This window comes from Mauremys mutica, chromosome 16 (assembly GCF_020497125.1).
Source record: "Mauremys mutica isolate MM-2020 ecotype Southern chromosome 16, ASM2049712v1, whole genome shotgun sequence".
NCBI lineage: Eukaryota > Metazoa > Chordata > Testudines > Geoemydidae > Mauremys > Mauremys mutica.
The window spans coordinates 22,909,335-22,931,465 of record NC_059087.1 but is presented as its reverse complement, the minus strand read 5'-3'; the positions used below and the strand labels follow the sequence as shown (position 1 = coordinate 22,931,465).

The 22,131-nt window shown below is 50.0% G+C and overlaps 1 protein-coding gene across 1 annotated transcript in view; it reads right to left on the bottom strand.

Annotated features, from left to right (window-relative positions):
* The window catches only part of PXN (paxillin), a 70,595-nt gene extending 49,202 nt beyond the window's left edge, over nt 1-21,393 (bottom strand). The window contains exon 1 of the mRNA XM_044989612.1: nt 21,284-21,393. Coding sequence (XP_044845547.1) covers nt 21,284-21,296 — 13 coding nt within the window. The 5' untranslated portion in view covers nt 21,297-21,393. The remainder of the gene's footprint in view (nt 1-21,283) is intronic.
* Nucleotides 21,394-22,131: the final 738 nt, after the last annotated feature.

Genomic DNA, 22,131 nt, shown 5'->3' with positions numbered 1-22,131 from the left:
GAGATCAAGGGCTACTGGACCTCTTGCCCAGGTCCTGAATGAAAGGAAGTGATTGCCAAAGATGTGTAAACGGACGGAAACTCCCTTATCTGCAGCTTCACAAACAACCTCTAAAACAGAGTTAGGAAAGAGTTCAAAAAGTCACAGCACATGAGCAAACCAGCAGCCAGAGTTGCTCTTAGTTCCTAGAACACAGCAGGGATTTAAATACCATGTAAAAAGTTAGCTGTTTAAACTAAAATCGTTTAAACGGTTAACTGCTAAGCAGCTGGGCCCACTCCGACCGGGTGGTGCTGCTCTGGCCATGTGCCGCGGCTGGGCCCGCTCCGGCCAGGTGGCGCTGGGACCAGCGGGCCCCCAGCACAGGGCCCAGGGGTTAACAGTTAAGCCAGTTAACCAGTAAGACTATGCGTACTGGTTAACCAGTTAACATTTTACATCCCTAGAACACAGCCAGTTTCTAGCAGGATGATGGAGAAGATCCCAGATGGGAGTAAATTGGCCTCTCTGCTAGGACTGCCAATTGGGGTTGTGCGGAATGTCAATCAGATGCAGGCTTACTCCCAGAAAGTTTCTAGAACTGGGATCAACACCTTAATTCAGAAATCAAGATTTGTTCTTCCCTGACAAAACACTGCCAGGAAAACCTTTATGAAACTCAAACAAGCAGCCGCTTACTTGGCCCCTCCATAAACAGCTTCCCAGGGCCAAGGTCACTGATCAAAACACTAGTTCTCTCATATTCCTACAGGAAGAGGGGCTCAGCCAAGCCAGTTATCTGAGGAACCAGACCCTTCCTGCTACATCAGCATGCAACTCCTCCATAAAAGCCAGGTCAAACACACAGAATATATTGCTATCCCCAGACTCTCACTGTAATACCTTTGGAATCCTGTACAAAGGACACATCACCATTCAAGCACAGCTTCTCACAGGGAGCAATGAGCACCAGTCCAGCATCACACCCTCGAGGCGTAGGAGACTCCCAGGATTCCAAAGTGCCAGCTCTGGCGGCCAGAAATCCCCATTCCATGGTGCACAAGACCAGGACATAAGCTGGAGCCTGTTCGCTGCCACACATTAAGATTGCCCCAAAAGAAATAGGCAGTTCTAAGCTGTTTCCAAGAATCACAGAAGCATCTATTTACAGGATCATAAATATCACTGAAAGACCATTCCTGAGTGCAAGGATTGTAAGTGGAACTGAGGACACTTGATACAAGCTAAATACGCAGGAAAAGCACTGAAATAGGAAATTTAGCATGTCAAAAACAGGCTGCAAGATGCTTGAGATCTCAGCATGCACCCCCATTCCAAGCTGTTCTCTCCACTCCAAATATTGGCAGCAGCCTGATCTAATTGGTGTCTGCCCTCATAGCTGCTGCAAGAGAAAAGGGATCCCACTATCCTGGCTACTAAGATGGGGAGCCAAGCTCTTCCGTCCCCTTACTCTCCTCTCCTAGCAGGCTTTATTGCCTGGACCTCTGTTCTTTAGTGTGGGCAATTCCCTCCCACGAGGCACGGAGCAGAGCACCAACCACAGTAGCACTAGCTAGACATGTACCAGGTAGCTTGGAGAATGCTCTTGGGGCTGGTGCTCTACTCCCCACACTACTGAAGACCAGAGAAAAGTCGGAGGAGAGCTCCAACCTGCAAGTTCCAGCTGTGGAGAAACAGCATACAGCCACCGCTGGCAGCGGTGGCTCTATATATTTTGCCACCCCAAGCACGGCAGTCAGGTGGCTTTCGGCGGCGCACCTGCAGGAGATCCGCTGGTAACATGGATTCGGCAGCATGCTTGTGGGAGGTCTGCCAATCCCACGCCTTTGGCGTATCCGCCGCCAAATTGCCGCCGAAACCGTGGGACCTCCTGCAGGCATGCCGCCGAAGGCAGCCTGACTGCCGCCCTCATGGCGACTGGCAGGCCACCCCCCGCACGCGCTTGGTGCGCTGGTGCCTGGAGCCGCCACTGACTGCTGGGCAGTGCGCCAATTGCCCACTCACCAGCACATCTTGCCGATGGGTAGTGGGCGAGTACATTTTTTGAGCCCTGGGTGGACTTTATTTGGTTACAGAAATACTGACTTAACAGTAGGAATATATTGCAGGAATCTATATCAGAACAATAATCTCTTAACAAACCTGCAACGTCGGCTGGGTCAATAGTACCAGTGGATCATTTTCACTATCCCAATATTAACTAGTCAATGGCACATCTGGAACAGTTTGAAGAAGCAACTTCATGCCATATACAACTGCAGGTTAGAGCAGTTTGAGCACCTTCATGGAAGGAAAGGATGCTAAATCTGAATTCCCCCATGAAGAAAGTGCAGGAGCTCTACTGGGCAGCCATCATGGCACAGCTAGGTTAGACTTCACAGCAGAGGACAACTTCCTTAGGGGTAACAGTGATCAGCTTCAAGGGTCTGACCATCCATGGTGCCAATCACTCTTAGATCCCATTGATGCCACTGCAAACAAGGGTTGACTATCAATCTATGAACTGTAAGGTCTTCAGGGCTGGGACTGTCTTTTCATTTGTGTTTATAGAGACCAGGACCACACTGTGCTGAGCACTATGACTAGCGCGCCTAAGGGCTATAGTAATACAATCAAATAAGAATGGCTGCAAGCACATGCAAAGAAAGAGGTAAAAAACCTTACACCACACAGCCCCCCAAGTGAATCATCTGTCTTCTTCAGAAATCTTTCAGAGAGAAGAATGCCTGCAGGACTGTGAGCAAAAAAGGGAAGAGTAAGTCACAGGGCGATGCAGAGAAGCTACATGAGGTTCGGGGGGAAATAGAATGTTTTAAACAGTTCACATACTGTCCAAACAACATACGGATTTGAATATAAACTGCCAGGCAGGATGGCAGTTATAAATGTAAAAGACACATACAACAATTATATGAAGGACAGAAATACGAAGATAAATCATAAATCCATTCAATACATTAGAAGCACAAATACTGCCATGAAGACTGGGGAGCCCTTCAGGCCACCAAGGGGAGAGAGGCCAGCAACAGGATGAGGAAGCAGAAAAGAAATTAAATTCATATTAGTCTTTAGCACTGAAAACTATAGGAACATTCCGATTCTGAAGATTCTTTTAAAATAGGAAAACAGAATGCAGGCTTGATACATTTTAGTCTTTATGGAAGATGTTATGGAGCAACCTGAGAAACTCAAGTGCAGTAAATTACTGGCATGGGAAGGCATTCATCCCAGGGCTCTAAAGTGAGTGAGTGTGAAGATACTGAGGAGGAAAATATAACCTTAGAAACACAACTGCACCTGCAGATTAAAAAGCCAGTAGTGGTGGGGGCAAGGGAGGTCTGGGGAATCACAGATGGATGAGCATCACTTCGAGAGGTTAGGCGACTAGATCAGGAGTAAAGAGAACCTGATAGGTCAAACCAACAAGCCTCACAAACCTGCTTGAGGGTTTTTAAAAAAAAAGTTGAAGGGATGGTCGCACGTAGAATTTGCTTAAGCTATTTTTTTCTCTAATTCTAGCTACTAAATAAAGCACCTTCTAAATAGCCTGGCTGGATTTTCTTTAAATTATTTTTAAAAATATGTAAAGGTTTTTCTGCCTTCCCTGCTGATGTTTACAGACTGTTTCCAGCAAGAGAGTATGAGAGGACCTGAGAGCAAAACTAAATTGCACTTTTCGTCTCTTAAAGGAAGCTAACAATTATCAATATAACAGCAACACTGACCACAAGTTTAACCTACTTCTCAATGACATTTCTATTAGAACATAAGAACGGCCCTACTGGGTCACACCAAAGGTCCATCTAGCCCAGTATCCTGTCGTCCAACAGTGGCCAGTGCCAGGTGCCCCCAAGGGAATGAACAGAACAGATAATGATCAAATGATCCATCCCGTCACTCATTCCCAGGTTCTGGCAAACAGAGGCTAGGGACACCATTCTTATGTTCCCTAGGAGGCACTGGAACCTCTTCCCTTTCCTGTTCCCTCTCTGTCTATGGCCAGGAGAGCTGGGCACCCTGTGTACTCCCACCCCTAAAGAGGGAGAAGAGGATTGGTCCTAGGAAAGCTGTCCTCTGGTGCCACCTAGGGCCATTAATTACATTGGCCAGTCATAGGTCTGGACCTCCTTCCTGGGATGACCTTCCTCCTTTTCTCCCTCCTGTGTCATATTCCATCTCTCCTCCTTCACTGTCCCCTCTGGCTCCTTCTCCCACGCAGAGTGCGTAGTGAGGGTCTGACAAAAGCTGCACCAATTGTCAGTGGGGCTTGGGCACTGGATTCACTGCCCAAACCACTGGCTGCATGTTGCACTCTAACCGTCCTGTCTGGACTCTGCTGGCACACTCTAGGTACCTAGTCCAGCAGGGTCCACAGGGCAGTGAGACTGCAACACGCAGCCTGTTGCTTGGGCGGTGAATCCAGCAGTGCCCCAACCCATTCAAAATCACCACGGCTTGCCTCCTACCAGACCCTCACTGCACAGTCTGTGCATGTGCCACAGGGGCAGTGGAGATGAATACCCCCGTAGGTGCAATGCTATTTGCTGTGTTCATCAGGCCCGAGTGACGGCGAGTGGTACACGTATGTGTGCTTGCAAAATTAGATTTTAAGACAGAATTAGTAATTTTGTAATTACAGGTAAAATAGCAGGAGGATTACTGAAAATGAGGGAGAGTTGTCATCTCTGCTACAGCAGGTAAAAATAGATTCAGACAAAAGTATATTTTTCAAAGTTGACAGTGCATCCTTAATAAAAACAGAATAGTGACCCAGTGGCCATAATTTACTTGGACTAGCAATGTTCTGACACAGTCCCTCACAAAAGATTATGGAAAACAACAATGGGGACACAGGCAAAGTCATTGCATGGATTAAAAATTAGTTAAGCATTAAGGACCAATCTTAGTGATCAGCAGTTTCTCAGTATGATAACAGAGGGTGCCCCAAGGATTAATACAAGGAACAGCATATTATTTAATAATTTGGCACGAGAAGTGGGCAGTGAACTGGTGAAGCCTGTGCATGGCACTAAGGTTAGCCTATTCTGGAATCTTTTGTACCTTTTCCCAAGCAATGGTGTAACCACAGAGCTCAAGAGATTCGCCAATGTGTCATGTAAACACAGAGGTCCAGTGAAAAGCAAGATAAACAGTTGGCGATTTGGGCAGGAGATGCAGAAGGTGAAAGTTAGCAAAATCTAGAGTAGTTTTATCCTGTAAAAGGAGAAGAGTTAGAAGGCACCTGACTGAAATTCTCTTACCTTCTCCCACAGCATGAGAAGAAAGGGGGCATTTGTTCTAAATGCACTGCCTTTTATACCACACGGGGTCATCAAGACAATTGCTGTGATCCAATAATTTTATGACCATGAACATATCTACCTATGCAAGATATTACAATGAGAGGTGTAATCAGATTGCAGACTTTAGGGTGCAACCTGATCATCTGCGAGTGTCGGGCAGGAGCATCCCCTACTGAGAATATCGTTGCACAAGTGGTCAGACACATGATGGCTTGCACCCCTCCCACCGTTCGGTGAAGCATGCCGCATTGACCAAAGACAGCATAGAGCACTTCATGAACAAACTATCTGATGTGGCATGGCAACTCCTATGTGCCTAGCTAAAAATATTGCCATGCTGAGCAAGTGTATTGAGAAAGGTCTGCTACACGGAGCCACGTTCCTGCTTCCACCTACAAGTGCAGAGCATGGCAAAAGGGAAATCTAGCAGTCTCACCCTGTTAAAAAAAACAAAAAACAAAAAAAAACCCAACAACCCTCAATCAATCCCTTAATTTTCAAATGAAGTTTATTCTTTGTTCACTTTGTTTTCCCTCTACAGTTTACCAAAGAATTAGATCAGCCTTCCTGCTCTTACCTTCATCCTCCTCTGTAGGAGTTTGTGCCCCACTCCTAACCGGGGAATATCTCCTGCTTTTCACCCCACCCCGAAAGCTGCCACATCCACAGAATCACAACCTGTGGCCACAGTATAGTGGAGACCAGAAGATGAACCCCAAGAAGGAAATCGGTTCATAAAGGTAAGAGTAAAGAACACTGAAAAAAACCAACCTTTAAGTACCAGTGAAAATTGAGAGGTCTGTGTTATTGAAACGGAAGCAGCCCAAGAAATACAGCCCCTCACGACTACACACACAGGATCCCTTTTTAAACCTCAAACCACGTCCTAAGGGAAAAGGGTTTTCATCCTGAAAGAAATTAAAGTCCTCAATTAGCTTCAGCCTTGGTTGTCCCCCTCTGCTCCCTGCACACAGGATGGCAATGATCCTAGATAATATGAAACAGAGTAATTTATATTAATGCACTGAAGCCAGGGAGCCCAGCCAGCAACAGTCAGTGTAGCACAAATCCAGACTGACTTCAGTGTCCCAGCTCATCGGACCCCCAATCTCCTAAGCTAAGACCTGGGGAAAAATCAGATCCACACCTTTACTATACCAATACCTAAAAAGTCTCATCCTATAAGCTCACAAACACATTCATGTACCCACAACACCTTAGCATTCCACTACTGTCCAAGACTCCAAAATTAACTTGGTATAATATCTGAATTCAAAGTGCCTACAGGGAAATGCACAGAGATGCTAAGTCTTGGGTCAGTGGGCCGGGCAACCTATGAAGATAACCTCCTTCCCCACCGGCGCAGACGCCCCTGCTCTTCCATCTCTGACTGATCCAAGTTTCACTGCTCAGAGCAGCCGGAAACTAGACCGAATTCAACCTCTCAAAGCCAAAAAAAAAAAAAAAACGCTCTTTCTGCCAAGAGAGCACTGAATATGCTGCATTCCATTTCATTAAAACAATTACTACAGAGCTAGCCAAGAATTACATAAAGCTTCCTCTCTGCACCACCCCCAGACCCTTCCCTACATCCCCCACACCCAATCTTGCACACCATGCAGCCTCCCAGCTCCACACACAGCAAGTCCATTACACATCGCACCATAGTGAGATCATGCCGGGGGAAGCAATGCAAAATACCTCGTGTCACTAGCTACTCCATTCCCCCGATTCCAAAACATACGCAAGATGAAAAGAGACCAAACCTCCAGCACATCTGAAAGCCCCAAATGCTCTCCGCAGCCACCAAAATGGTGTACTAAGGTGGCACATGCACCTAGTCTACACAGCCCTTTGCTTTTTGGCCAAGATAAAGCTTGGTGGCATTTACTTTACTAACTGATAGGCTCTCTATGGGGCAAGACTACAACATGCCCTTGCAAGAGGATGAACTATGATCTACCCAGTCTTTCCTCTCTCTAACATCTATGATCCATGCCTCTAAACACGTTCAAGAAGCAGAGGGTCTTGGAGGTGCCAGATGAAAGCAATCCTTTCCTGAAGTACAAGTATTAGAGGGGTAGCCGTGTTAGTCTGGATCTGTAAAAGCAGCAAAGAGTCCTGTGGCACCTTATAGACTAACGTTTTGGAGCATGAGCTTTCGTGGGTGAATATCCACTTCGTCGGGTACATGCATCCGACGAAGTGGGTATTCACCCACGAAAGCTCATGCTCCAAAACGTCTGTAGTCTATAAGGCGCCACAGGACTCTTTGCTGCTTTTCCTGAAGTAGCAACATGCCAGAGTGGCTATGCATAAGAGGCACTGCCCACGGGAACTGCCTGGAAGAGCCAAACAGCAAACCTCAGATTAAACTCCAACAAAATGGACTGAAAACTACAAGCTTGGGGCTATAGATTCTGTCGGATGATTCATTCCAAACACTCCAGCTCCCAGCTTGACTGACAAGTCAGAGCTCCTCATATTTCACAGCAGGAATAAAGGGCAGGCTTCTCCTGGGCCAGGCCTCTCACCCACCTAGAGCACTACATTGGCCACTGATGAGAGATTTTGTGACGTGAATGAAATGGCATTTCTCCCCCTCCCCCAGGGCTCCAGCTCTCTGCAAGGATCCTATCTAACTGCTGGAGCTGCTCACAGCCAGTCAAAACAGCTCCAGCTCTATATCACACTGCAATCATACTTCCACAGCACAGGGAGAGCCGCACTGCATAAAACCACGGGGAGAGGGAGGAGGAAAATAAGGTTACCCAGCTCAGAACCACTATTTCCAAACGGGTTCACTGGCTAGTCTTGGGTGCCAGGGACAACTCGCAGGGACAAAACAAGGTCACCTGCCAGCAGAGAGGATTGGGGAGGAAAAAAACATAACTTGCAATAAAAAGGGAGTGGAGAGAGAGAAGGCTACTAGATCCCACCCACCTCCTACAGCAGCTTTGGGCCTCACAAACTGTAGGACTGACCCCAACTTATGCTCACTTATTCTCAAGATCTTTTGCCTCTTTCTTCATACAGTTTTTGGAATAATACTTCCCTACCCCACAGGAGGCTTTAACAACACGTATTAAGCTGGCCCAACTCAGTGTCACTAGTGGTAAAAGGAAACTACTTCCCAGAGAAAAGCCTTTTGCTTTATTTATAATAATGAAAGAAGGATGGATTCCTTAATCCACTGCAACTCATCTACAGTCCACCTACCAATAGCTCATCTATTCTTGACAGTGTGCTCATGAAAAGCACCATACCAACTTCGCCCATAGATGACCATAAACGCCCCATCAGAGCAAGGTCAAACCCTCTTCTCATCTTGCTCTCCAGAAATGGAAGAAAAGTGAGATAGTATCAGAGAGCTAGATAAGCAAAGGATTAAATCTGTCTACCAGCTCGATCCTGTGACACAACTATGGGGCTGGATTATTCCTGGAGCTCTCATGCGGTTTGATTTACGAGTGAGCCACTTAAAGCCCTATCTCCCCATATGAAGTACCGCTCTGTAAAGCCAATTCCCTGGTGTGGCATTAGCTGACTTGGACTTTCTTATTTCCAAGTCAGTTGTTTACACTGCTATGCAGTTCACCAGGGCTATGGTCAGCGCAGTTCAAGAGATCAAGGTGGACTCCAACACACCATCTGCTAGACAAACTCACTAGCTTGCCTAGCAATGCATTTACACCCAGGATTCACATGACCTACAGGGATATGTAACATGAACTGTGGGAAAAGCAGTAGAGCAATTGGCTTGAAGTCCCCAAACTACCTTAAAAATGTTTAAATAACAATCTACGCCCATTTTGAATGTGGGGAAGGTCCAGCACAGACAAGAAACTGCCATATGAGATGAGCAAAATAAACAGTCTCCTTATGTAGCTGGTCATGGGATCTTTTCAGTCCTTAAAGCTTGTCTTCCACAAACAAGCAAGTCTCGGGCAAGGAAGGGATACTTCCTGTACCACACATGAATTACTCCTCATTTATAGATGAGAAACTCCACCCCGAGAGAGAATGTACCAGGCTCCTGATCAGAATGAATCTGGAACCCCTGGGGCTATTTTAGAGCCATCTACTGTGGCTGAAACATCAGAAATGTTTTTAGCCCCAAGCCACTGGCTCCAGTAACAATTCTGCTTTGGTATGTCTTGGCCAGGGATGTGACAGTGTTAGCAAAAGTGTTCTAAAACTCTAAAACACAGACAAGCTAGCGGAGATCTGAACATGTGCTATACTAGTCAAGTTGAAGGTTGTCATTATTTAATATGGTGACACCACCACACTATTTTTAGAGCATCTTTAATGCAGAGCATCACAAAATCATTCACGGACTCAGGCTATGTCTACACTACCACTTATATCATCAAAACTTATGTCACCCTGGAGCGACATAAGTGGTAGTGTTCACAGAGCTAAATCAGTGGCAGAGGTTCTCCCACCAACAGAGCTACCGCCACTTGTTGAGGTGGTTTTATTATGTCGACAAGAGAGCGCTCTCCCATCGGCACAAAGCAGCTATACGAGCAATCTTACAGTGGTGCAGCTGCATCGGTACAGACGTGCCACTGTAAGCTCTGTAATGTAGACACAGCCTCAGGGCTTGGCTACACTTACAAATTTGCAGCGCTGCAGCAGGGTGTGAAAACACACCCTCTCCAGCGCTGCAAATTGCAGCGCTGCAAAGCGCCAGTGTGGTCAAAGCCCCAGCGCTGGGAGCGGCTCCCAGCGCTGTCCGTTATTCACCACAGGGAGGTGGAGTACGGACAGGGCTGGGAGAGCTTTCTCCCAGCGCTGGCGCTTTGACTACACTTAACGCTTCAAAGCGCTACCGCGGCAGCGCTTTGAAGTGCTAAGTGTAGCCACAGCCTCAGTCATATGCTAGACTAAAGAGGAAAATTAGAGAAAGAAACTTATGAGAGGAACTGGAAAGGGGAAAGCTCCAGAAGGACGGGACAGCAAAGCAGAAAACTTTGTGGCCTGTCATGGTAGAGGACACAGGGAAGAGAACAAGGGTAGGTGAGTGAGGAGAGTACACGTTAGAAGAAAGGTAGTGAGGGTAGAAGTACAAAGAAAAATGTAAAAGATGAGGGTGGGCTCAACATGGATTTGCGAGTAAAGGTGACAGAGGAGGCCGAGGGAGATAGGGAACTGTAATCCCTATTCTACAGATGAGGTAAAACTTGCCCAAGGTCACACAGCAAGTCTATGGAAGAGGCAACAACAAAACCAAGGGTCTGCTGATTTCCTGTCCTGTGCTTTAACCACCAGGCCACACTTGCATCTGAAGAAGTGGTTTTTTTACCCACAGACGCTTATGCCCAAATAAATCTGTTAGTCTTTAAGGTGCCACTGGACTCCTTGTTGTTTTTGTGGATACCGACTAACATGGCTACCCGCTGATCGAGCTTAGCTATGACAGTCTGTACCCCAAAAATTGAAATGTTATTCAGGACAGGCTGTGGTGAGCAGGGAGCAGATGATGGCCCTGTTCACACATTAGAGGGGCTTCCCACAGTTGACATTCCACTTCCGAAGAGCTGCAGTGTAGAAATGGATAATGCAAACTCTCTAGCATCAAAAGGGAGCAAGCAACAATAGACACAAAATCAACTCCAGAATACAAGGGAGGGTGTGTGATCTAAGGCCTAGAACAGGGAACTGGGGACCTGATTCTCCTCTCAGTCACGTTGCTTTTATGCCAGTGTAACTTCATTGACTTCAACTGAGTTATTCCGGGTATTCGTCAGTATTAGCGCAGGGGTTCTCAAACTCCACTGCGCTGCAATCCTCCTCTGACAACAAAAATTACTACACGACCCCCGGGGGGTGGGGCAAAGCCGAAACCCCACTGCCCTGGGCCGGGGGGAGTCAAAGCCAAAGCTCCAGGGCTTCAGCCCCTGGGGGAGGGGCCTGTAACCTGAGCCCTGCCACCCAGGACTGAAGCCCTTGGACTTTGGCTTCGGCCCCAGGAGGTGGGGCTCAGCCCCTAGCAAGACTGACGCCAGCCCTGGCGATCCCATTAAAATGGGGTTTGACCCACTTTGGGGTTCCGACCCACAGTCTGAAAATCACTGTATTAGCAAAAGGAGAAACAGGCGCGGGGAGTCGACTCGTGTATTTTAGTCCTGGTTCTGCCAGAGACTTGTCGTCTAACCTTGGTCAAGTCAGCGACCAGCCCTGTACCTCAGTTTCTTCATCTCTGCCTACATGAAGGCAATTTGCACAAGTATAAACCCGTAATGCACACACACATCACCTGCATAAAGAGAAATAGCCAGATTAAGCTGCACTAGTGTAAGACCCATTTGTGCTCGGGCAGTGCCTGCCCTATACCAATGCAAAACTCTAGTGAAAAACTGCACTGATGTAATTACACTAATGCAAAATTTCCTTATATAAGGAATGGGGATAATACTGACCTATCTCAAAGGGAGTGTGAGGCTTATTGTATTATTCTTTGTGAAATGCCAAGATACCCAGATAAAGTATTAAACTAGAGTTCATGTTCTCCAGCAATAAAACAGTCTTTTTCCTATGGGATGAGGAAGAGAGGGCCTGGAGAGGTGGAAAGTATTTCCCCAGGAAAACTGAAAAACAGGAACCAATAAGTAGGGAAGGAGAGAGACACAGAGGGCTTGGCTACACTTGCAAGTTGCAGTGCTGGTAGAGGCTTTCCAGCGCTGCAGTTAGTAACCGTCCACACCTGCAAGGCACATCCAGCGCTGCAACTCCCTGGCTGCAGCGCTGGCTGTACACCTGGCCAGGTTGGGGTGTAGCGATTGCAGCGCTGGTGATCCAGTGCTGCTCATCAAGTGTGGACACACACCAGCGCTTTTATTGGCCTCCAGGGAATAAGGAGATATCCCAGAATGCTTTTAACTAAATTACTCTCTTTGTTTTGTTATGCAGCCTCTCTTTGTTTTGTTGTGAACTCCGATCAGAGCTCCGTTGAACTGCTTATCTAAAAAACAAACACTGATCACAGCAAACAGGAGCTATCTGTACCTGGCTGTGAACGATCAAATGAGAGGCAGGGAGTGAATGTTTGCTTGACAGAGAAACAGCGTTGGATGCAGGCTGTTTGCAATTAAGACCAAGGGTTCGCGAACATTTTGTGATTTTTCAATCCAGGAAGCTAAACTGTTGGCTCCAAAAATCCACTCTCTCTCTCTTCCCCGCTCCCTGTCACAGTACACCACAGGGAGTGAGTGAAACAGCGGGGAGTCCGTGTTGGAGGCAGGCTGTTTGCAATTAAGAGTTAAGACTAAGGGCTCGCGAACATTTTGTGATTTTTCAATCCAGGAAACTAACACACAGTGTTGGCTCCAAAAATCCACTCTCTCTCTCTTCCCCGCTCCCTGTCACAGTACACCACCCTCCACCCCCCTCTTTTGAAAAGCACGTTGTTGCCACTTGAATGCTGGGATAGCTGCCCATAATGCAGCACTCCCAACAGCGCTGCAAATGTTGCAAATGTGGCCACACACCAGCGCTGGTAGCTGTGAGTGTGGCCACACACCAGCACTGCTCCTACACAGCTGGATGACCAGCGCTGCAAACTACCAGCGCTGCAAACCGTAAGTGTAGCCAAGCCCAGAGAGAGAGAGCCAATGGATAATAAGGTGTAAGGGAGGTTACCCATTCATTTCTCTAACAGCTGGAGGAGACTGGGGCAGAGGATCCATTTCAGCCAGGAGGGCAGCTGGACATTTGGCTATGTTGACCTCTCCCAGTTGGAGACAAAGGGGCTAAAGACAGCACAGAGTCCAGACTTTCAATGGAAATATACCAGCAAGGAAATGAGCCTTTTTCTGCATTACACACTGCTCGAGGCAGAGGATTCCCTGTCTGAGTCCCCCAAGACAATAAAGCCCCTGTTTTACCAAGGTCAGTACAGCTAAGAAGCTGAAACAAGTCAGATTCCTACCGTGATGGATACTGAGCTATGTTGACACTAGAGACTTAACGGTACCAATACAGCAGCACCGCTCGTATAGCCGCTCTATGCTAACGGGAGAGACCTCTCCCGTCTACATAATGAAACCCCCCCCAATAAGCAGCAGTGGCTATGGCGGTGGGAGAAGCTCTCCCGTGACATAGCGCTGTGCACAGTACCACTTATGCCAGCGAAACTTATGTTGCTATGGGGTGTGTTTTTTCACACCCCTGAGCAACATAAGTTTTGCCGACATAGGTGGTAGCATAGACTTGGCCTCAGTCCTCTTTTGAGTCTTCTTGCCCAGCAGCAGCAAAGAGTCAGGGCTAATCTACACTGGCAGCGCTTTAATGTGCCTTGTGTAGTGGTGGCGCAGCGCTCCCAGCGCTCTAAAATAAACCCACCTCCACAAGGGGCGCAGCTCCCAGCACTGTCTACACTGGCACTTCACAGCACTGAAACTTCATTGCTGGGGGGGGGATGTTTTTTCACACCCCTGTGCAAGAAAGTTGCAGCACTGTAAATTGCCAGTGTAGACAAGCTCTCAGAAATCTGACCCAGCTGAGAGCCAAGAGGCTGAATTATTGCACTAATGTTTCCCACCAAGACCATTTACTGGGTGCAGACCATAATGAAGCAATTTCACACTAAACATTCAGTCAGAGCAGCCCAGTACCAGGTCAGCTCTACAAACTGCAAGGCATCTAACCTGAGGGAAGTGAGTCAGTCAGACCCATCACCCACCAAGGGAGAGAAAGAGACAGCATGTCTCTGCAGAGCACAGCAATCTTCCCCATACCAGGAGAGACAACACACAGATGTAAACATATGCATAAGCCTAAATACCGCTTCCATGAAAATCAAAGGCAAAGCTCCCTCTAACTTCAATGAAGCAGGGATAAAGAGGAATCCTCTGCCTCGAGCAGTGTGTAATGCAGAAGAAGGCTCATTTTCTTGCTGGTATATTTCCTTTAAAAAAGAGGATTGGGGAGATGTGCTACCACAGAGAAAAACAAAGTTTAAAATAAAACTGTATCTCATGTAGCTGAATCTTTTAATCTAGCACTTTACCTTAACCATCAGACGAAATAAGCAACCTGCCACCAGCAAATGTGTCTAAAATCAGAACACATTTGAACAGTTAAAAAGTTCTAATGTTTATGCACAGCCAGAATATTGCCATTCATTCATTCCTTATTAAACACCAAACACAATCTATTTATGAAACCTCTTTTACCAATTCCCAATCATTTTTTAAATGAAGCCACAATTGTTTTAGCTGGATTTTGCAATCAAAATGAAGCAGCACAGTACCAGGAATTTTCACCTCAAAAGAGATGATTCTAAAAACAGAATCAATTTTTGTGCAAGTTACCAAGACTGTGCTTTTTTTAAACTAAGCTGAGCGGAGGTTTTGCAGAAGTGTTTCCATGCTTCTTTCATTTCAAAGAAAACAGCTGATGAAGATTTAAATAGCCACCTCAGTGCTTGAAACTAAAATATTGCAATTTTGTACTAGTTCATGAGGAAGTCAGAAAGTGACTAAGGGCTCGCCTACACTTTCAATGCTGCAGCAGCACAGCTGCGTCACTGTAAGGTGGGCTTCTCCTGTCAGCTCGTGAGAGGAGGCAGTAGCTAGTTGACAGGAGAAGCCCTCCACCAACATAGCACTGTCTACACCAGGAGTTAGTGCCTTGCACAGTTACGTGGATTTTCCACACTCCTGAGCGACGTAGTTATAGCAACATAAGTTGCTAGCGTAGACCAAGCCTAAGAACTAACAGAGGTGAAATTGGACTTTTTTTATTGTCCAAACTGAGTGAAATGCAAAATACACACCACAGTTAAAAGTCAATTAATTTAAAACAGTACCACACGTAAGAGAATTTGTTTAATAAAGCATGATTTTTAACTTAATAGCAAATTTAATACTTTTAAAGAGGTTAAAGACAATCACCACACAGATCACTTCCCTCAGGCCATAAGAAACAGAGGAAGCCGCACAATCAAGCTGCATCTGAAATCTACAAAACAAGAAGCAAATTTAAAACTACCCTCCTCAGGTGGCAGGCCTAACATGGTATCCAAAATAAAACAAGATAAGTCAGATTCCATTCTTCCCATCCCCTCATTGTGGGTCTGGTAGATCCCAATGAGCAGGCCTCAGGGATACCTGTTCGGACAGGGTAGGTGCTGTAGTACCATTGATGATTCAACATCCTAATTTGTCATCTAAAAGAGTCATAATCAAAACACATGCCTTTGGCAGTTATCATGCTGGGAATCCCCAGACCATCCCTTCCTGCCTTACATCACACTGCATCCTTCTCTGGTATTCTGCGGGCAACAGACCCAAAAATAATGCAGACATTTCCCTCTTTTTGAGAGAGTAATTTCATTTTCCACACTGGTTTATGACACTTCAGAAAGAGAACCCCAGTCACCAACCTTCCTAATCAACTTCCAAGAACCCGCCTATGATATGCACCGATCTCTTCAAAAGAGCAAGGGACACAGATCTAAATATATCTCTCACCTGCGCAAACGCCCCTTTTGTCCCCATGTGCTGCTCTAGTGTGTAACAGTGCTCACACAAAGAGTGCATTGCACCACAGACTGCTCATTCACTGTGATGTACAAGTTTCATCTGTAGCATTTTTAAAGAGTTTCTGGCATGGCCTGTGTGTTGGAAGATACATTTCTCCAACGCTGGAGAAAAAGCAATGGCAACATTTACCTGCTCTAAACAAACCCCTAAAACAACAAAGATCCATTCACCCAGACCTTTCATAATATCCTCCTTCCCTGACCTCCACTCACAAGAAGCATGAAAGTAAGATTCTTCTGGATCCTTCTCTTCAATGCATAAAAGCCCCTCCACACTATTTTTTTCAATAGGTTCAAAAGTTTCAGCAATATAGTCAAATTCACCCATGATGTAGGTAACTTCACTTCTGTAGAGTTACACTAAGCATTAATTTGTCCCACACCGTCCGACACACTATCCCTTCTCCTCTACATTCCCAAAGACTAACACAATTCTAAAGAGCAGGCAGCTTTCATGTTGACAATGATCTGCAACAGGAAAAGTAAATGGGCTTGTAGCAGGTTTGCTTCTTTATGGTGGATACTATAGATATGAAAAGCTGTTAAGGAGGAGAGAGGATTCCACTTTAGCTATTCAGACCTTGTCTATCCTGAAAGACTCTATAGACAAACGGAGAACTGTTACAAACATGACATGGCGGAAGAGCAAAACTTGAGCTGCTGAAAGAGGAATGGATTTTTAATTCACTTGTTTTTTTAAATGTGTTTTGTGTCTGCTCATGCCAGCATATTTAACTCCTAACATCCAATGAGCTCTTGAGAGGAAGGACATCTTAATTAAATTCAAACGCTTGCATCAATTAAATCAAAGTATGAAAAAATTCCCAATGTACACCCAACACCTCCTGCAAAACCAGAGAAGACTTGACTTGAAATTTCAGATATTTCTAACACAAAAAACAAAAGCAAAACAAAAAATTAGCTTTCAGGTCTTCTTTATACCGTGTAATGCACCACAAAAACGGCACAAACCCAATTTTTCAGACTTCTGCAATTCACCTTTAATCTTCGCACTGTCTGAATATATTAGATGGAGAGAAAAAGCCATTATTGAGGCAAGCAATAAGCTATCTGGCCAGATGGCACAGCACTTTGAATTTAAGGAATGTAACAGTTGTAGCTGGCACAGCTCAACTCCTATGGCTTTAGAAGCATGTAGGGAAGGCTCTAAGATGGTCCTACAAACATTATCTGTGTGCTCACCCATAAAGATGCTCTTCAGCAAGCCAATAAATCACCAGGGATACATTACTAGTACGAACACACTGAAAACCTGGCACTAGAAGCCAAACGCCACTCAGCCAAAACCACATCTCTGAAAGGTGCCTAAGCTGTGGGATATGAGGGGGGGGGAGAAACAAAAAAAGCCCAGGACTGCCTCCTCCTCCAATACAACTATCAGTTTGTTGCTATTGGAGGTTCTTCTCCAACATCTAACTAGACCAGGGGTCGGCAACCTTTCAGAAGTGGTGTGCCGAGTCTTCATTTATTCACTCTAATTTCATGTTTCGTGTGCCAGTAATACATTTTAATGTTTTTAGAAGGTCTCTTTCTATAAGTCTATAATATATAACTAAACCATTGCTGTATGTAAAGTAAATAATGTTTTTAAAATGTTTAAGAAGCTTCATTTAAAATTAAATTATAATGCAGAGCCCCCCGGACCGGTGGCCAGAACCCAGGCAGTGTGAGTGCCACTGAAAATCAGCTCGCGTGCCGCCTTCGGCATGTGTGCCATAGGTTGCCTACTCCTGAACTAGACTGTTGACCACTTCCATCTGGGAGGGGGCTTGCTCACTAAGAAGGGAACTGCTGCTCCCCAGGAATGTTAGGGTTGCAGCATGCCTCCCAAAGACCAACTGACTGTTTCTCAACAGTATTATCCCAAGCCAGTTTAGACTGTCTTTTCTGAAGGTGTTAATGCCGGCTTGAAGCTAGCACTGTAATTTGAGCTTCTGAGTCCAGTAATAAAACTGTGATTTTCTTGGAGCAGATCTTAAGTGAATGTCTGGTTTCTATTAAAGGTATGATGGAAGTAATGGATTGCAGCCCTACCCCAGTGTTTGATTTAATCAGTTTCATAAGCAGAACTTGGTCACCCTAACATCTCCCAGAACACTAGGGAATTTTGGGGATCCATCTTCCTTCCCTGATAAGGGTGGGAGGTAAACAGAGATTTTATAGCTCTTTTGCATGAAGCCAGTTGTTCGACATACTCCTCTGCTGAGGAGTTGTGGATGGTTCATAAGGTTGCTCTGCACCTGAGGGAGCAGCAGAGAAAGGACATGATGCCGGAATTAATTCTGAACATGATTGTATCATGGTTGCAATGTGATTGCAAAGTCTGCCCGTCAGTTTCATCTCAAAAGGTTCCTAGGAGATCACTTTACACATGCAAGCCAGGCCTAAAAACAGAAGCCAGACACTATAGCAATGGCAGGGGAAAGAATACTGCTGATGGAGAGAGCAGTAAAAGGTGCAATTCTCCTAGTCAGGATACAAACAGAGGAAAGGGTGAGTGGTTTAAAATGTGCACAAGGGAAAGATGGGGAGGCTATGGCAGACCAATCGGAGACAGGGTGCATGATAATGGAAGACCAAGCAGGGTACAGGCCAGTGGTCAGGTAAAAGCTAAGAAAGAGTGGGATACACACTGGGGGGGGGAGGGGAGGTGGAGGCACAGGCAGGTTTACAAACCAATTTGGGGTGTAGGAAAGTGGGAGATGGGGGGCTGCAAGCTCAGGGAGGTGTGTTCGGGGGGAGGGGCTGAGGGGGATGCAGGCAGAGGCCCGTGAGGGGTTGCAGGCTGGGGGTGATCTGGGGGCACAGGCTTACAGGTAAGCACGTGTAGGAGAAATGAAGGTGGTGCTGGTTGAGGGATGTGGGAGAGGGGTGCAGGCTGAAGGGGGTCTTCGGGATGCAAGATCAGGGGCTGCATAGGAGGGCAGACTTGAGGCTGCATGGGGGATGCAGGGGGTATAGGCAGAGGTGGTGCAGGCTTGGGGCTGCGGGCTGAGGTATGGAGTACGGGGGATGCAGGCTGAGGGGGGTACAAGCAGAGGCAGGTGACAGGGTGGGGCGTGGGCTGAAGGGATTGGGGGGTGCAACCTGGAAAGGAAAGAGTGTGGGCTGAGGGGGACTTGTGGATTGGGCTGTGAGGGATGCAAGCAGAGGCAGATGAGAGGTTAGGGGTGTGTTGTGAAGGGACTGGGGGTGCAGGCTGGAGGGGAAGGGGCTCAGGGGTGTGTGGATGTGCAATGGGGGTGCAATCTGAGGAAGAGGGGGTGGGGGTACAACCAGGGGGGTGCAGATTGGGGAGGGAGGGCTGACGGGGCTGTACGGAGGGCTGAACAGAATGCAGGCAGAGGCCGGTTAGGGGTGCAGGCTGGGAGGGAAGGGCTGAGGAGGATGCAGACAGAGGCTGGAGAGAGGTTGGGGTGCAGGCTGGAAGGGCTTGTGGGAGGGGCTGAGGGATACATGCTGGAAGGGGAGTGTGGGGATGCAGGCGGGGAGGAGGAGCTGAGGGGGATGCAGGGAGAGGCCGGGCAGGGGTGCAGGGGGGTGCCGGCTGGGGGGAGGGGCTGGGGGGGTGCAGGGAGAGACCGGGGAGGGGTGCAGGCTGGGGGCAGAGGGGGACATGGGGGTTCAAGCTGGGGGGGTGCAGGGAGAGGAGCGGGGTGCAGGGAGAGGTGGAAGTGCAGATGGGGGGGGTGAGGAGGGAGGTGAAAGGGTACAGGGAGAGACCAGGGAGGGGGGAGCAGGCCAGAGGGGGTGCGGGCTGGAGGCAGACGGGTGTGGAGGCAGGGGGAGGGGCTGAGGGGGTGCAGGGAGAGGCCAGGGAGGGAGGTGCAGGTGGGGGAGGGGTGAAGGGAGAGTCTGGGGAGGGGGGTGCAGGCAGGGGGGGTGACGAAGTGCAGAGAGGCCAGGGAAGGGGGTGCGGGCTGGGGGCAGAGGGAGGTGCAGGCAGGGGGGCTGAGGGGTGCAGGGAGAGGCTAGGGAAGGCAGTGCAGGCTGGGGGCGGAGGGGAGCAGGCAGAGCCCGGGAGGGTGCGGGCTGGGGGCTGAGGAGAACGTGGGGGTGCAGGCTGGGGGGTGAAGGGAGAGCCCGGGGGGGATGCAGGCTGGAGGCAGAGGGGGTGCAGGCAGGGGGGCTAAGGGGGTGCAGGGAGAGCCCGGGGGGTGGGGGTGCAGGCTGGGGGTGCAGGCGGGGAACAGAGGACGACGTGGGGGTTCAGGCTTGGGGGTGCAGAGGCCATGGAAGGGGGTGCAGGCTGAGGGGGTCCAGGGAGAGCCATGGGGGGTGCAGGCTGGGGGCAGAGGAGGATGTGGGGGCTCAGGCTGGGGGGTGCAGAGGCCGGGGAAGGGGGTGCAGGCGGAGGGGCTGAGGGGTGCAGGGAGAGCCCCGGGGGTGGGGTTGAGGCTACAGGCCGCGCGCAGGGGAGGACATGGGGGTTCACGCTGGGGAGGTGCAGGGAGGGGCTGGGGAGGACGTGGGGGTTCAGGCTGGGGGGTGCAGGGAGGAGCTGGGGGGGTGAGGGTGGGGGAGGAGATGGGGCTTCAGGCTGGGGGTGCAGAGGCCGGAGAAGGGGGTGCAGGGGGGGCGGGGGGTGCAGGGCGAGCCCCGGGGGGCGGAGGGGGTGCAGGCGGGGGGGGGGGCGGAGGGGTGCAGGGAGAGCCCGGGGGGTGGGGTTGAGGGTGGGGGTTCAGGCTGGGGGGTGCAGGGAGAGGCCAGGGAAGGGGGTGGGGGCTGGGGGGGACGTTGTGGTTCAGGCTGGGGGGGGTGCAGGGAGGGGCCGGGGGAGGACGTGGGGGTTCAGAGGCCGGGGAAGGGGGTGCGGACTGGGGGCGGGGGGTGTAGGGAGAGCCCGGGGGGAGGGGTTGGGGTGCAGGCGGGGGGGACTGATGGGGTGCAGAGGCCGGGAAGGGGGTGCAGGCAGGGGGGCTGATGGGGTGCAGGGAGAGCCCAGGGGGTGGGGTTGAGGGTGCAGGCTGGGGGCGGGGGAGGACGTGGGGGCTCAGGCTGGGGGTGCAGAGGCCGGAGAAGGGGGTGCGGGCAGAGGGGGGTGCAGGGCGAGCCCCGGGGGGAGGGGTTGGGGTGCAGGCGGGGGGGCGGAGGAGAACGGGGGGGTGCAGGGCGAGCCCCGGGGGGGCGGCGGGGGGGTGCAGGAAGGGGCCGGGGGGTGGGGTTGAGGGTGGGGGGTGGAGGCGGGGGAGGACGTGGGGGTTCAGGCTGGGGGGTGCAGAGGCCGGGGAAGGGGGTGCGGGCTGGGGGCGGAGGGGTGCAGGGCGAGCCCCGGGGGGAGGGGCTGGGGGTGCAGGCGGGGGGCGGGGGAGGACGTGGGGGTGCAGGCGGGGGGGTGCAGGCCGAGCCCGGGGGGGGCGGGGCGGGGCGGTTCTCGCCCGTGCCCGTGCCCGGCTCTCGCACTCACCCAGGTCGTCCATGGTCCGGCCGGGCCCGCAGCCGCCGCGCTCCGCTCGCAGCAACTTTTTCTGCCAGCCCCGCGGGCGCGCTCCCGCACCACCTCTACGGCGTGCGCGCTCCCCGAGCGGCCGGGCGCGTGGCGCGCCGCTGTGGTTCCCGTGAGACGCTGCCACCTCGTGGTGGTTCTGAGAACTTCAGCTCCCGTCCTGAGCCAGTTCTAGGCGCTGAGCCCAGCCTGGCGTCGGGGGCCGGTGGGGTTAGGAGGCAGCATGACACGGGGGGGCTGTGCCACAGGACGGGACCATGGGGGGGGGCTGTGCCACAAGACGGTACCACGGGGGTGGCTGCCACAGGATGGTACCACTGGGTGGGGGGCTGTGCCACAGGACGGTACCATGGGGGGGGGGCTGCCACAGGACGGTACCACGGGGGTGGCTGCCACAGGATGGTACCATGGGGGGGGCTGTGCCACAGGATGGTACCATGGGGGGGGCTGTGCCACAGGATGGTACCACGGGGGTGGCTGCCCACAGCATGGTGCCACAGGAAGTTGTGCCACAGGCTGGTGTCAGAGAATCTGTGCCACAGACTGGTGCCACGGGAAGCTCTACCACAGCATGGTGCCATGGAAAGCTCTACCACAGGCTGGTGTTAGGGAAGCTGTGCCACAGGATGGTGCCACGGGGGGGCGTGCCACAAGATGGTGTCAGGGAATCTGCCACAGGACAATCCCACGGGGGCTGTGCCACACACGGTCCCATGGGAACTGTGCCAGAGGCTGGTGTTGGGGTAGGCAGTGCCACGGGACAGTCCCATGGGGGTGGTGCCACAGGACGCTGCGTGATGCATGGTGAC